The sequence below is a fragment of the Rhyacophila brunnea genome, unplaced genomic scaffold (assembly GCF_057557595.1).
Source record: "Rhyacophila brunnea isolate RB1 unplaced genomic scaffold, BYU_Rbru_1.0 scaffold_15, whole genome shotgun sequence".
NCBI lineage: Eukaryota > Metazoa > Arthropoda > Insecta > Trichoptera > Rhyacophilidae > Rhyacophila > Rhyacophila brunnea.
In genome coordinates this window covers 3,777,062-3,793,494 of record NW_028232806.1, presented here as the reverse complement: position 1 = coordinate 3,793,494, position 16,433 = coordinate 3,777,062, and the positions used below count along the sequence as shown (strand labels likewise).

At 35.8% G+C, this 16,433-nt stretch overlaps 1 protein-coding gene across 1 annotated transcript; it reads left to right on the top strand.

Moving 5' to 3' along the window:
• The first annotated feature begins 363 nt into the window (after positions 1-363).
• or (AP-3 complex subunit sigma-2 or) lies at positions 364-15,652 on the top strand. The gene is made up of 6 exons (XM_085942884.1): positions 364-547; positions 2,670-2,761; positions 4,303-4,414; positions 10,028-10,207; positions 12,618-12,725; positions 13,756-15,652. Exons 1-6 carry the CDS (start codon positions 479-481, stop codon positions 13,768-13,770), a joined length of 576 nt encoding a protein of 191 aa, XP_085799010.1. The 5' UTR covers positions 364-478; the 3' UTR covers positions 13,771-15,652.
• Positions 15,653-16,433: the final 781 nt, after the last annotated feature.

Genomic DNA, 16,433 nt, shown 5'->3' with positions numbered 1-16,433 from the left:
TGTAAATGGGCTATTATGTAATGTTTTCATGTTTTCTTAGTTGTTTTTTAAGTAAGTATTCTATAAAACGTCTCCAATGTTAAGAGTTTGTATGCAATGTGTATTTCTTATTTTTAAATCAATGTTTAAATGTTACTTTGAAACTGGCAGGCAATAACACGTTTGTTACAAAATAAATTATTTATTATTTAAAATAAATAATTTAGATTTATTTTAGTTTTTTATGGCTAATCGAATCATAATAATAATATTATCAATTAATTATTCAACTAAAGTTACTGAATACCAATACTATGATACAAGTATCAACAAATTTATGATTAAAATATCTATGGTTAAGAAATTTATTTAATTATTGTCTCTGACAACCAGCTGTCAAAGTCAAATGCCGTCGTCAGTGAGACATCAGATTTTTAGCTTTATTAGGACTTAGTTCTATATATATTTAAGATAAAAGAAATTAAACCATATATTTAAAATGATTAAAGCAATTCTAGTATTCAACAACCATGGCAAGCCGAGACTGTCGAAATTTTATCAGTACTTTGTAAGTATAAACTTTGTAATGTGAATGAACGTATTTTTAATTGACGTTCCAAATTCAGTTTTCCCTGAAGCTCTATTGTTTTTAGGGTTGTAATATGTTTTAAAACAATAGAAAATCACTAATGGATACTGTTTTGAAACAACAAAGTGAATGTATTTGATGTTTACGAAGTATTTTCACTCTACCATATTGATTGTTTAAACAAGAGATTCCGTGTCGTTTGTGTTAATATAATGATAATTATAAGCTTTAAAGATACAATTCGACTGTGAAATATTAGCAGGGTTATCAGTTGTGTCGTTTTGAGTCGGAGTTTGATTTTAAAATGCTATTTCTGTCCTCTACGTCCAAATTCAATTGACATAAAATCTACATAATATGTAGGTAATACAATTATTGTCACCGGGTCTCGCATTTACTTTAAGTGACATATCCAGAACTAAATAAAAAGTTAGATATCAGGGAACTCAGAAATAATGGGAGCTAAAATACCTAACGGGTAAGGAGAAGCAGGCAACCGATCTCGAGTAAGGAAGAATCCGGAATAAACTTAAACACGTGTCAAGAATACGTCATACGTAGAATACTGATAAATGCTCTCGGTTTATGCATTGACGCTCATTTAATATTGGTGTATTACACACACTATTAATTGCATGTGCATAATGGATGTTTCACTTTCGTACCACACTCACACATTCAAAACCCTGCATCAAAATGTAGTGTATTGAATATAGCCTATCAGAATTCTATTTATTAATCTGTTCTGTGGTACATATACATTATTATGTATTTAACATCTGTTAACCAAACCATAATCGATAAAAAATATCATTCTATCTATAAAATATTTTTTGACTATTATCTACTGTGGCTTGGTTAGGCAGGGTTTAATGGAATTTAAAAAAACTAACAAACACTATTTACACATTTTAGTCTTAGTTCAATGAAAACAAATACGTTTGACCGACAAGTTTAGTATGCACTATTTATGTTGGATCTTAACAGCCTACTTCTACCCTTTGCCACTGGCGCACCTCATCTTCTTTGACACGGTTTTTTAAATACGGTAAACATATCGTCGTTTGCTTGTTTCATCTGTACCATCAGGTTTATTGAACATTTTTTTAATATGCAACGATCTATAGCTTTCATAATTGAATTGTGCGCTTGTCAGCTTTTGTAATTAGATGTCTCATATGAACAGTCTAGAATAAAATCTATGGTTTGAATTAATTTTTGGCAAATCATAGATTTTATTAGTAGAGTTAGAGGATCGATCACCCTCCTCTCGAGGGGATCAGCACCACACTCACCGGTGTCCATCTGACACCACCGCAGAGATTTGAGGACGTTCCTTACATAAACTGTAAGTGACATTGCGTACAAGATAGCATTTGCGGCATAGCAGGTGAGGTGGATGTCCTCCCTCATGGGCCGGCACGACGGTATTCTGCAGACAGAACTAGAAGACTCCAACCTTCGCACTGGATTAGCCAGTTCCGCACCGGCCATGGCAACTTCATTGCCAGACTCCACAAGTTTGGCTTGATAGTATATGGGCCGGGTTGTATCTGTGGGCATGACCACGTTGACAGACGGTGGGTAAACACGTCCTCTGGGATTGCCCACTTATGGAATCTGAATAAGCAGAGCTGTTTGCCAGGTTCATCTGTCACACGGGCCCAATTGGCCATGCGGATCTGATAGCAACCGAGGCCAACTTTGCGGCATTCATGCGAAATTTGCAGCGTCGTATGGGGAGCGGGATTGACTCATCATAGCGTAGACTCATCCATTTTAACTTGTGGCACTCAGTATGCGGATACATAGGGCGCTTAACGTCAGCAGAGAGCAGAGCCAGTCCAAATTTTCTTTTCTTTCTTAACTTTCTTTAAGCACTACGGTGCATGACTGCAGCATCAATCCCATGCGGCTCTGTCTCAGGACGGAATGAGCACTTAAAATCACTTCTTTCAGACATGTTTATAGCGTCATGGAAGGTGGCCGTGCATATCCACAGCTGTACATACATGACAGGTGGTGGTGGGAACCTAGGTTCCTTTATAAATATTGTGGTAATTTTTCTCAAGATATAATTTATTATCTAATTGTTTTTCAGAATGAAGATATGCAGCAACAAATAATCAAGGAGACGTTTCAGCTTGTGTCGAAACGAGACGATAATGTTTGCAATTTCTTGGAAGGCGGAAGGTGACACTGATTTAATAATCATCTTAAGATATTTGTTTGCCTTGTCTAATAATTTACCTACCGCTCCCGCCAATGTGATGTGCTATATAACTAGACAACATAAGCATGACGTTTTTGAGGGTCGGGTGGGTTTGCAAGTTTTCGGTCAGTTACAAAAACGGCAGCCCGTATTACACGTAGCAAATTGTTAAAATTACTTTCAATATGAATTATTAAATTACTTACAATATAAATCGCGCATTACTATGAGATCTTATCCGATTCTCTGTTCTGTTCTGAAAATAATAATGATCGCCATCATCCTACTCCGCACCAATGTTAATTATTAAGAATCTGTGATTTTTATATCGTCTCACAGCATTTTTCTCCATTTATTCGGAATGTAATCAAGGAATAACCGATCAAAAGTTTTATGTTACGTCATATTTATCGATTCTTTGCCTTCCTGCATTACTTTCTTAAAACACAATCACTGCTGACCTTTTTATTACCAAATTTATTATATCTAATGGCCAAGTATTCCAAACGCACCAGTCGCGGTGTTAGCACTAAATGAGTTGGTACGTCAGTTGCTTTGTATGCTGATTTAATAATATTATATTTCAAATTGTACTGTTTTTTCATCACTTTTAAATATTCGGTTATATTTAAAACAATAAATTGTCATGCTTGTCTTTGTGAGGTTTTTTGTAATACCCCGATCAAGATGGGGATTCGTTGTAAAACTGTAAATATACTATTGTATCGTGTAAAACAGACTTTTTATAGACGCAGCGTTTACACACCTACTATATGCGCACGAAAGTAAGTGTGCTTCTACGCAGGTCCGTGCTTAAGTTGTTTAGCTATAGTATCTAAATCGTACAGACGGCTCACGCCAGTTTGGTGTGTTGTAATAAGTGCAACTTCATGGATGCCGGTAATTCTAGAATTTTGTTGTGCCTATTTGATTTTAGTTACATATTGTTCCTTTAATGTACTTTTATCCATCAAACTCCACGGTGTGTCACTGCATTGTGTTTATTTGACCCTTGCCAGATGTATGATTTTTATACAGGTTGTAAATTATATTCTAATTATATTCAAGTGAAGTGAGTCCTGATAATGACAATTTTCCCATGAATAGACTTCTGTTTTGCAATTTTATTATATTATAGTAATAACTATGTTTGGTGGATTATTGATAGATGTTTAAAATTTTGAGATTGAAATTATTTGATTTTTAAGTACTTTGCGGAATTTTTGCTGTAGGTAAAGTTTTTATCATATATAAAATATCATATATAAAAACTTTATCATCAAAAGTAAAAGTAGTCCTGGCTTCCTTCAACAATTCTCTTCACCTGTCCTATTCGGTACCCTAAGTACACAGCAGTCATCGATAACTCCATCCAACTGGCTATGTCCTGCTGGATTATTTGACATTGTGGTTCATACAGTGAAAATTGCACGGTTTCGCCGTAATTGAGTGAACTGCACTATATAATACTATAGAGATTTAAAATTCTGTCCAATGTTGTGAAAATAATGTTTTTTTCTAGTCTTATTGGCGGCTCAGACTACAAACTGATTTACAGACATTACGCGACTTTATACTTTGTATTCTGCGTCGATTCGTCAGAGAGCGAGTTGGGCATTTTGGATTTAATTCAGGTAAGCCGCCGATTTCACATTACGATTTTATTTTCATGGTGATCAAAAGAATTCTAGATTTTTAACAAAGAGCCTTGCACATAGGCGATAGTACGAGGGTGGGTCAATAATTCCTTAGAAAAAAGCATTAAAACAGATTTTATTTTTGTATTTTTTTTTTATTTCTCAACATAATCTCCTTGGAGCTCAATACACTTGGTTAGACGTTTCTCAATTTTTTTTAAACCGTCAGAAAAATTAGTTTTCGGAAGGTCCTCAAAATAAGCATTTGTCCGATCGATGACTTCTTCATTTGAAAAAAAACGTTGTCCACTTAGCCATTTTTTTAAGTTTGGGAAAGGAAAAAGTCACTGGGGGCTAAATCTGGCGAATACGGTGGGTGGTCGACCAATTCAAACTTCAATTCTTCAATTTTAGCCATTGATCGTAAACATGTGTGAACACGGGCATTGTCCTGATGAAAGAGGATTTTTTTCCTGTTTAAATGAGGCCGTTTTTCTTCAATTTCGTTTTTTAGCTGGTCCAATAAAGATGCATAATAATCCCCTGTTATTGTTTCTCCTTTTTTCAAATAGTCAACGAAAATAATTCCACGTGCATCCCAAAATACAGTAGCCATAACCTTACCAGCTGATTTTACGGTTTTCGCCTTCTTTGGACATGGTTCGCCTTTCGCAATCCACTGCTTTGACTGTTCTTTCGTCTCGGGAGTATAGTGGTGTATCCATGTTTCATCTACAGTCACAAAGCGACGAAAAAATTCGTCCGGATTGCGTTGCATGAGCGACAACAGGGCTTTAGAGGCCACCACCCTATTGCGTTTATTGTCGACTGTGAGCAAACGCGGCACCCATCTTGCAGAAACTTTTTTCATGCCCAATTTGTCATGTAAAATAGAAATGACGCTACCTTTTGAGATCCCTGTAACCTCAATTATCTCACTCAACTTTAATCTACGGTCACTTAACACCATATCGTGGATTTTATTGATCATTTCTGGTGTAGTCACCTCTACAGGACGTCCTGAGCGTGGTTCATCCTTTGTTGATGTACGACCACGTTTAAATTCATTTAACCAGTTATAAATAGTTGCAAGTGAAGGAGCAGATATGCCGTGAACTAAATCCAACTCATTTTTTATTTCCTTTGCTGTTAACCCTTTTATATTAAAATGTTTAATAACAGCTCTAAACTCAATTTTCTCCATTTTTGTAAACAAGCAAATTTTTTTTTTTAAATGTACGAGAAACACACAACAACCCGACCAATCTGATTGAAACTTCGCAGCATACTGAATCGGTAGTGCCGCTGCATGAAAACAAACCGCTTACAGTACTAGTCGCGCCACCTGTCGGCTTTTCTAAGGACTTATTGACCCACCCTCGTATCTTCCAGTGACGAAGGATGTTGGTACGCTGTTAAGATCCGACATAAATAGTGCACACTAAACTTTGTCAGTCACACGTATTTGTTTTCATTGAACTAAAACGTCGATGACATTGAGCTACTTTACAAGTTACAAGCCAACGAATTTACAATCTGCTTGTAAACTCGCCCAGTGTCATCATTGAACTAGCTAACAAGCAGATTGTAAACAATCTACCGAGAAAAGTTGAAAGCGGGCTACTTTACTCGCTACTCGCTGGCGTGTGGGCGATCTGCGTCTGCGCAGTAGAGCGATAGTGGCGAACCTGCCTGTAAAAAAACGAAGTACTCAATACATCCTGCCAAATAGTACCAAAAATGACGGTTTCAACTCGCTAGCTTGTTGGCTTCTGACCGAGTGGAAAGTTTTGTGTTTCATCACAATCGCACTAGCTGACTCGCCGACTAGCAACTTGTAAAGTAGCTCAATGTCATCGACTCTTAAGACTACAAATTGTAGATTGTGTAAACCCTGCGTAAACCAACCCATAATAGATAATAGTCAAAAAAAATATTGGACTATCTATAAGATATCTAAAATTATGCTATTAAATCATACTTACTTTTAGATAATATCTTATAGATATTTTAAAATATTTTTTATATCTTGTGGTTTGGTTAGGCAAGGCTCAATGAATTTTAAAAAACTAACTAACACCATCTATTCTGTAATAAGTGTACTCATAAGGGGGCCCTAGCACTCCCCAAAATAAAAATTATTAGAATGTTATTCACCAGCACCTTTTTTAGAAAAATTTCTTAGATTTTAATTTCTACCGCAAAAATTTCGAAATACTAATGTCGGGTTTTTTTAGAAACCCAATCCCTAATGGAACTGTCAAAAAATTATCTTAAATTAGCTGTAATAGTAAAAAAAAAAGTTGCTTGCGTTATTATACTTCATAGTTATGAACATTTTCAAATACTTATATAATTGTGCAATATATTTTTTGATTATTATGTGTCGATACTCGACAGCTCCGTTATTAAAATAGATGTATTAAAAATCTTCAATTCACCGTATAAATGCCCTTAATTTGAACTAAAACACAATTTGGAAAACGTTAATTTAGTGTTTCACACTGCCTTTAATCTTAGCGGTAGGTAGAGGGGCCGCTCAATATCCTAGCCTGAGGGCCCGTTTCAGGATGTGGGGACCATGGTATAGGTACACCGAGTGCAATAGACAAAAGACCGATAAACGAGAAATTAGGCTGTGAAGAAGAAAAAGGGCCTATGGGACTAATTTACATTCTCCTCCTTGGGCCCCCCCCAATATTAAATCCTGGGTGCGCCACTGCATAATAAAACAATGAAAACAAATAAAAATGACTGGAAAAGTGTGAACTATTTTTGTCTGATTGCCCAAATCATACCTAAACTATTATTTAAAAAAAAAAAAAACTATTATTAATTAGGGTTTAATTAAATTTGAAATACTAACCAGCACCATCTTCAATTTGTATTCTTAGTTCAATGAATACAAATAAGTGTGACTGAAAAAGTTTCATGTGCACTATTTATGTCAGATCTTAACAGTCTACCTGCATCCGTCACCACTGGTACCTTCTCTAGAAGATGGAGGCCTTGATTTTTTTTTTCCAGTGTTTTTTCAAATATTCTAGCAGAGCAGATTTTCTTCTGCATCTTTGCAAGAAAGACAATATTCCATCGAGCATGCATAGCTCACATATTATGCAGTATGTACTTCCAAAAACTAATAAATCCACACAACAAAAGATTTACATATTCTTTATTAGCAATCGCCCACGACTTTGTCTGTTTCAATCAGATAATCATAATGAAGCAATAGATTTGTTCGATTTCTGGGCATGTGTTTCTCTACCAGTTGCTTTTAATGTTGGTCCAAGTGTCAACAATATTGATTAAGTATCCAAATAAACGGACAGACAGACATGCCAATTTTATTATTGGTGTCGGTAGATCGATATAGTAGGCTGCCCATAGCTTAATTGGATAAGGGAAAACTAGTCGATTTTGAAGACTAAGTATACTTACTATCAGTATAAAAAAATACTTAGTATAGAAACTTGTTCCAAAATACTTACTAGTATTTGGAATACTATATAGAGCGTTTGGCGTGCGTATGCGGCAAATGTTTCATACTCAACTGAAACTAAAACCAACTAGATATTAGTATTTGAAATACGTATTGGCTCAGGGAACTCAGACTGTGTATCGGCTTCAATAGAATCGCTAAAAATACGCTGAGCTCCGCTTGTCGAAAAGTCCCATTTATTATAAAATTTTAAACACATTTTAAATTTATGAGTTGTTTTTCTGTTAGGTTACAATATTATTGTTAACAAAAATGAATAACAGTGATTTTTTTAAAATTTAAAACATGTTTTGAGCGGTCATATAACAAGCCTAAGCCTGTGCGTCATGCTGTGCTGCGACACAAAACTTATGACCTATTATACATTTCATACATTCGAACGCAATAGACTAATAAATTAAAATATACATATTATATTCAAGTGCTATTTCGTTTGCGCGCATTTAATGACAATAGTGTTGAAAGTCTGTACAGAACAGCGACTCGCAATGATATCATCACAAGGTTTTTGGAATAAGTTTATTGGGCCACACATACTGAGTATGGGTAGTTTCATCCGAAACTTGAGTACACAAACTGATGATAGTATTTCCAACTCACCTCTAATAAGCACACTGCCGCAAATCGAAGTCCCATCAGGTGTCATTTTTTTACCTAAAATTTTTTTCTAGCGGGCATGAAATGTTTTCAAATTAGGTATATAATATGTTCAATATAATATAGGATGTTACATTTTAAAATCTTGTGTCGTATTCGTTGAATAAAAGAAATAGTTTATTAAACATAGTGTGTACCTATTAGAATCGATTAGAATCTAAAACTTCCTAACATACGAAAAAAAGTGTGTAAAAATTGAATTTTACAGAAACCGATAAGTTATTATGATACAAACAAAAGCCGATATGTTCATTTTTATTTTGTTTATTTTTTTCGCAATCAATGGTTTATTGGCTAATAAAAATTGGCATGTTGATCCAATTTGAAAATACAATGCAATGGAAAAAATACAGCATACGGTTAACATTGAAAAACAAAAATGTTGTTTAACACAAATATTGAATTGTGTATGTATCGCAATTTACAGATAAATGCACTAATGGCCTGATCCAAAGATGTAAATGTTGTGTTAAACTCACTAATTATCATCACATAGTTGACAGTTCATGTTGTTATTAGCGAAACGAAACAATAGTGTTGCTATTGTTAATAATCCGAATTTCCCTAACGTTATGAAATATCTTTAAATTGACATTCATTTGTAAAAGTATGATAACTGCACAAAATAAATTGAATTGTTATGAATAATAATTAATGGTTACACATTGAATAACTTAATGATTGCTTTTTTAGTGTTTTAATTGATTAATAATTATTGTCCCTTGCATTCGAACCTAAATAGTTGAATTGCATTCTGAAAAAGGTATTTATTATAATTGTAAAAATTATTAAAGCTCATGCCACCTCTGCGGTACAATTACCCCATTTTCTTATTTGAAATGTTATAACTATATATTGTTTAACTATAATATTTAACTGCCATGTCGATTTTGCTTTGTTGAACGACATTCAATACCTACTATATTTCCTTGATTTCTGTTTATTTTGACAGATGTCACTCGTGCATCTCAATTCTGGCGCATTGTCGAATGACTGATTTTGCAGCTATTCAGCGGATAGGGCCACTTATATATCAATATCTTAGTTCTATAGGGAAACAACTCAAAATATCTTGATCTAAGATAATGACGTTTGAAAATTTTGCACAAAATTTCTCATTTAATTGTTTTAGCCTTGATTTTTGAAGTAAATGTGTTTAGTTTTTATTTAGTTCAAATGAACTTAGTAATGCAAAATGAAATTTTACAGTTTAGCAAATAATAATCAAAGGAATTCCTGTTTATAATTGAATTATTGATTAAATTATGACCCGTTGAAGAAGTTTTTGATTTTTTTTTATTGAAATATAAAAAAAAATCTTTCTACATCAAATGGCGTTTAAACCTTGAAATTTTGAGTGGTTTTCCTATCGAACTAGGGTATCGATATGTAAATATGACTGAGCAAGTGGTCACAGCTGTAGAATAATAATGATGGTATTAATTTTGCAGGTATTTGTGGAAACGCTAGACAAGTGCTTTGAGAATGTGTGTGAGCTCGACCTGATCTTCCACGCAGACTGTGTCCATCACATCCTTAGCGAGCTGGTCATGGGTGGGATGGTGTTGCAGACCAATATGGCCGACATCCTTGCCAGAATAGAGGACCAGAATAAATTGCAAAAGCAAGAGGTCAGTCGATGCTATACATTGTTACCTACAGGATTTTGTGCTATTAATATTAATGAGTTTCTAGAGCATGTGTGCTTATTTATCTTTACAAGATAACTGCCCAAGTGAGGTCATTTCATAAATTCATATCGTCGTTAATTTTCTACAAACACGTATCTCAAAAAACACAACTTTTCAGGAGAGGCAAATAACAACTTTATTCTCTCAGTTTTTAATTCGGAAATAAATTTTCTTCTATGAAATATTCATTTAGTATAGTTACACATATTTTCATGAAAAAAATGTTATGTTTCTTCAATCTATCGCACTATATTTTCTACCGATCGGTCATATTGTCGAAGATACGAGAATGCGTTGCAACTTTACTGTGAATCATTCCACAATATTACTGCAGTAAACACGTATCTTGACTTACGAGAAAGAACTTCAGTATAATCATCTGTCGGAGTTCGGTATTATGTGTACTTACAAACACGTAACTCAAGATACGAGTTTATAATATTTATAAAAGTCTTTTATTGTGATACGAGTTTTTTGTCATTGCTTGAATCTATTATGTTATAAAGTATGTTTTGAGATTCGTATTGGTGAAATATGTGCGTATTCAAATTCTGAATTCATTACATCAAATAACTCTAAACTGACAAAAATTGAGATACGTGTTTGTAGAAAATTAACGACAATATGCAGTATTTTCATAATATTTCAAGCTCCCTTTCGGACATCACCTGTACTAAACCAATTCCCAATACTTTGGTTTATAGACTGGGGAAAAGATGATTATCTAATGGTGCCAGGTCTGGAGAATATGCTGGATGTGCTATGAATCGATGAAAGTAATCGATTGAAGTATGGCAAAACTCAGGCAGTTTTGGGTGAGAAATCATGGCACATTCACCATGTTCTCTTGATCTGGCACCATCAGAACGAAATCATATTAATGGGAAACGGTTTAGTATAGAAGATGATGTCCGAAAGGAGCTTGATTGATTCTTCAGCTCAAAGTTGAGAGAATTCTGTTGCGAAGAAACTGAAAATGTAAGAGATGGAAAGAGATCTTGAATAATAATGGACATGGAATTTCTTGGATTATACTTGTACCGTTGCAAACATTTTTACAATACTGCTTTATTTATGGGATGACCTAATACATCATATTAAAACATATTATCGTGGGGTCACTGTTAAAAGTTGGTCTAGAAATCATGTTATGGAGTAATTGAAATTTGAAGTTTTACATGTCTTTTAAAAACAGGTATAATGCTAATTTCTTTGTGCTTTATGTGCATGTTCTATCGGATGACCTTGAATTTTTTTCTAACATATATCGTCGCCATAGATGTCAAGGGAGCCAGTCAATGACATTAATATGGACGAATCATCTGGAAAAGAAAATGACAGTCACTTTATTGTCGGGTCTGCCGAATGGCATTATCTGTTCTAACGCCATCACAATAAAGGTGATATTGCTATAAATTCCTGATGCTTTTTGTTGGGTCTGCTGAATGGTTCGGTTCGAACGGGTTCGCTCAAATGAACATTAACATTAGAAACACTGCTCTAACGCCATTACAATAAAGGTCATATTGATATAAATTCCCAATGCGTGATATCGCATAATGGAAATTGCGTGACGTCTACCTATACATGCAAATGCGCGAATTTACTTGCTAGCTACTGTATTGAGTGCGTCGTCCATTAATAATGTCATTGGAGCCAGTCCACAAAATCGTAATGCTGAGAAAGAGGCGCGCAAAGATTTTGTGTGACAAAAAAAGTAACATGTTTTTATTGAACTTTTTTGTTTTTAAAAATATAACGGTGAAACTTTGAACATAGAATATACTTTGTGGTGTTATCTTTTTATTATTTTGTACAAATAACTAAAAAAAATAGTATGTATCTCAGAAGTTATGTGTGTTATATCTCTTGACCACTGAATATTGAATTGTACTAAAAATGTAGTCGAAATAGTTTTGTGGCTTAAATCCATTGACCACTGCATCTTTGATGATTTTAAAATGCTTTTGTGTACTTTACTCATGTTCGCCAAATTTGTGACTTGGCTCCCTTGACATCTACGGCGACGATATACACACATAATTCGTTGTTAACTAACTCTAAATACCTAAATTATCGACTTACCAACTTTTGGCAGCAACCCCATGGTATTAGAAAAATCCTGGAACATATCTTGGACCGAGGGCGGAGTCTTTCCAACTCAGTTGCGAGTACGAACGGCTGTTTTTCCATCGGACAATATTGTGTCAGTACATTAAGTTAAAAACGCTTTATGAATCTCAACTGAATGATATACTGAAAGTCGTCGACCTGCAGTTGTGCCGAGTTTCTGTATGTAAGACAGCTTAGACTTAATACAATTATTGTGATTGAATTTGTTTCTTTGCAGGCTGGTCTGTCGGCGGCGCCGGCTCGTGCCGTATCTGCCGTGAAGAGCATGAACCTCCCCCAGCAGATTCGGGACATGAAGTTACCCGACATCCCACAGGCAATCAAGGTAATGCTCACTTCAATTACAATACGTCATCGCAGTAATATGCATTTGAATACTCACCACATATGATGACATTATTGTAATAGTTTTCATCATGCGTATTATAGTGGAGCGAATGTCATTATTCTTATGGTTCTATCTACACCGACAAGCCATCACTTTCTCTTGCTTGGTGCAGATCCGATTGTGTCATGTTTTCTATCAAAAATATATTTCTTCTTTCTGGCGCTACAACCTTATGTGGGTCTTGGCCTCTACCAGCTTCTACCTCCATCCAGGTGCGGTCCCTCTAGTTTAGGCCGCTCAAGGTTTTAAATCCAACTCAACACTATCCCTCCATCATGTACGAGGTCTACCAGGTCTTTGTTTCCCTTCCGGCTTTCCGAATGTCAGTTTCTTTGTCGTGCGTGACTCTTCTACTCTATGTATATGAACCAGCCATTTAACGTGCTCCAATTTGATGAACTACACAATGTGCGGGCCACCATACAAAGTGTACAGCTCGTAATTGTATCTTTGTCTCCATCCCAACTGCATGTTATTGATGGGCCCAAAGATACCACACAGCATGCTCCGCTCAAATGACCCCAACACTCTTTTCATGCTTCTAGTCATGCACCAGGTTTCCGAACCATTCATGACAACTGGTCTTATTAGTGTTTAAAGGGAAGAGCGTCTCAAGTCGGTCCGACCCTAAATTGTACCGCTTGGTCATTATGACTTGGTATCTACACGAGAAAATTTCTCAGCTTTCAGAAAGTGTGCGGCATTTTACAGTAAATGTGAAGGTTTCTTCTCATCGATTGAATGAAATAGATTCAATTAGAGTAGGATTCACGCCAACCAAAGGTTGTGAGAAGTTACTCCTGGGACAGTTTCAGTACAACTACAGGATGCTTAATGTTCATTAAGCTATAGTTTACGCCAGCATAACTGATATGCTCATGTGGCAGGTGGAGGAGGCAACTCAAGGTGTGTAAAAAATTTATATACAATTATGTCATATGTCAAGTCTTTTGTTTTATTTTTTCAGGATCTAAAGTTCTGACCTAGCACAGGCGTACAACTCCCGCAAGACCAACGATCGCTGTACCTCAACCCTGACGCCGTCCCCTCCAAGTCCACAATATCCTCTCGCTTCCTCTCCTACCCGCTCACCATGGCCGCCAACGTGCTGCAGTCCCTCTATGAAGAGCCTCTCTGCCATGACTATGAAGACTTGCAAAAGCCCCTGGCGCCGAAGCAACAGCTCAAGGGTCTCCCCGCACCAAAGAATAGCCCCATTGCCAATGACGCGGCCTTTGTACCGTTCCAAGATGCCCCGTCCGCCTCGTCTGGATATCAAGACATCACGAAGCAGTCGATGGATTATGAGCACGCGGAGATGGCGGTGGGGTATAATTTCGACGACGGCGCCAAAGTCGGCAAAAGGGAACGTCAGAGAATCGTCACCAAGAGATCCGGTAAGAAGAGTCAGGACCTCGTGAGCCTCTGTCGACCCACCATGATGTATCCGAGGGATGAGTTAGAACAGGAGGCGGCTAAATCAAAGTACATGTGATGTTTGAAATGGACATTTTGTTTTCTTAACTTCAATGTGGTTATATTATTATCTTTTCTCTGACAAATTTTATGCACTATTACTGAGACACTAATAATATTTTAAATGACAGGGATGAAATATAGAATTTGTAAAACGCCATGGGTAATGGGCTTTGATTGAACCCGGTAAATAGATACAAATATTTCAATATTTTATAACTCACGTATTGTTATTATCAAACTATTGGGTGATATTTTTATATCATATTTAACCAATTATTGATTTTGACATTCTCCTTTTGCGATTTACATTTAAATCATGCTCATTAGTTTCTTGGAGGTCATCTGATGCTTCATAAAGTTTCAGCCTATTATCATGGGCTGGCTCGAAGTCAACAAATGATATGTGGTGTGTATCTATCTTAAGTTCATAGCATTTTTCCCGAATTTATGGCAAATTTAATACTTAATTCTGGGTATGTATTTAACCAATTATTGTCAATACAGAATTTCGGAGAATACTTCATAAGACATATTCAATAGGGTTATGCCTCTGTAGTCGGAGCGATTCATGACATATTCTTTTTTATAAAGGGACATAATATATTGTTCCCATGTTGACTATTAGCAAGTAGTCCATCAGGTTTAATGTTTATGGTCTGGAGATCTCCATGTTCCTTTGTTGACATTTACATATTGTGTTGAAGTAAAGTCGGACCGATTACCATGTTTTGATATGCTGTAAAATCTATGTCTTTGATCATTATCATTGGTGGTCTCAGGCAGACCGTTTTTACCGACCTCATTTCGGTTACATGTAAACTGTACGTAAAACATTTCACCGTGGCACGGTTCACCGTGAGCTTTCTTATCGGAAAGAGATGACCGTAGATTATACGGTCTCCAATTTTATTAGATTCAATATGAACATTAATTCAATTTTCATAGTGATTTTGGCAAAATTCATGAATTCAAGAATGAAAACCTAACGTAACTTAACAAATGATACAGTATATCGGCTATTTTCAAAATTTTGTTTGCTGCTGGCTTTCTGTAAAGTGTAAATCGACGAGAACCATGTTTTATTTAGACATGAATTTTATGTCAGTACTATACGACCCAAAGAGGTTGGATGGTCTTTGATATATGGCCATACATTTCACAGTGTAATGTGATACGGCGAACTGCATACGTACAAGTTTACGGACACGCCTCATTTCACGCTTTGTCCGTTATATCTTTGCGGGAATAATATTGAGACAGCCTGTAATAATACGGGCAGGGGGTATTTTGACACTTCCGTCGCAAATTTTGTAATTAAAAATTTTATACTCATATTTCCATGTTTTGTTTTGATGTTTGAGTGGTTTTCAGTTCAGTATTGCAGTGCAATTTTGCTTAGAAAAAGAAGAAAATACGATTTTTCATTTAATCTACTATTTATATTAGAGGCAACATTGTTTCAGCGTGTAACTAGTAGCCTGGCGACTAGCATGTCCCGGATCTATTGATAAAAACGTTTCAAACTGTTAAGAAACTACACACATTGCCTTGTTGAATTACATTAGCAGTGTCGCGCAAGCTTCAGTGCTGACCATGTCCGATCCTACTAAGATCATATAGGCCTCCACAGGGTGGAGGTTTGTATTAACAGATTTTGTTTTTACGAGAAATGGATGTCAGCCACTAACTCAACCTATTAGGTCCATACTCTGACTTATACACAAATTGAAAAACGATATGTGTTCTTTGCCAGACCCAGTATTCGAACCTGGGAACCACGGCGTTATAGGCCGGCGCTTAAGAGCGTACTTCAGTGAAACGGCAAATAATTTTCAACAGTAGGTGTGACAAAATTTCGCACTCATCGCCAATCGGAGACCGACAGTCGAGGTGTGCGCACATCGGTTTGTTTTGTCATGGCATCTTATGAAAATATTCTTAAATCGTGTAAAGATGACTAAAAAACTTTACGTATGTACTTAAAAAAGAAAACATGTCAATGAATATACTATTATTATTAGTAATATAACAATAAACATAATATTAAATGGACGCATGTTGGATTTTTATGACAAATTATATTTCGTTCGGCACGCGTTATTTGCACAATCCACACATCGCCTAGCCACGATCTTTTTGGACCATGCCTCAACTGAAGTATAGCCT

Coding starts and splice junctions, on each gene's coding strand:
- or (XM_085942884.1), top strand. CDS start 479: ATGATTAAAGCAATTCTAGTATTCAACAACCATGGCAAGCCGAGACTG. Junction 2,762..4,302: donor AATTTCTTGGAAGGCGGAAG/GTGACACTGATT, acceptor GTTTTTTTCTAG/TCTTATTGGCGGCTCAGACT. Junction 10,208..12,617: donor ATAAATTGCAAAAGCAAGAG/GTCAGTCGATGC, acceptor GTTTCTTTGCAG/GCTGGTCTGTCGGCGGCGCC.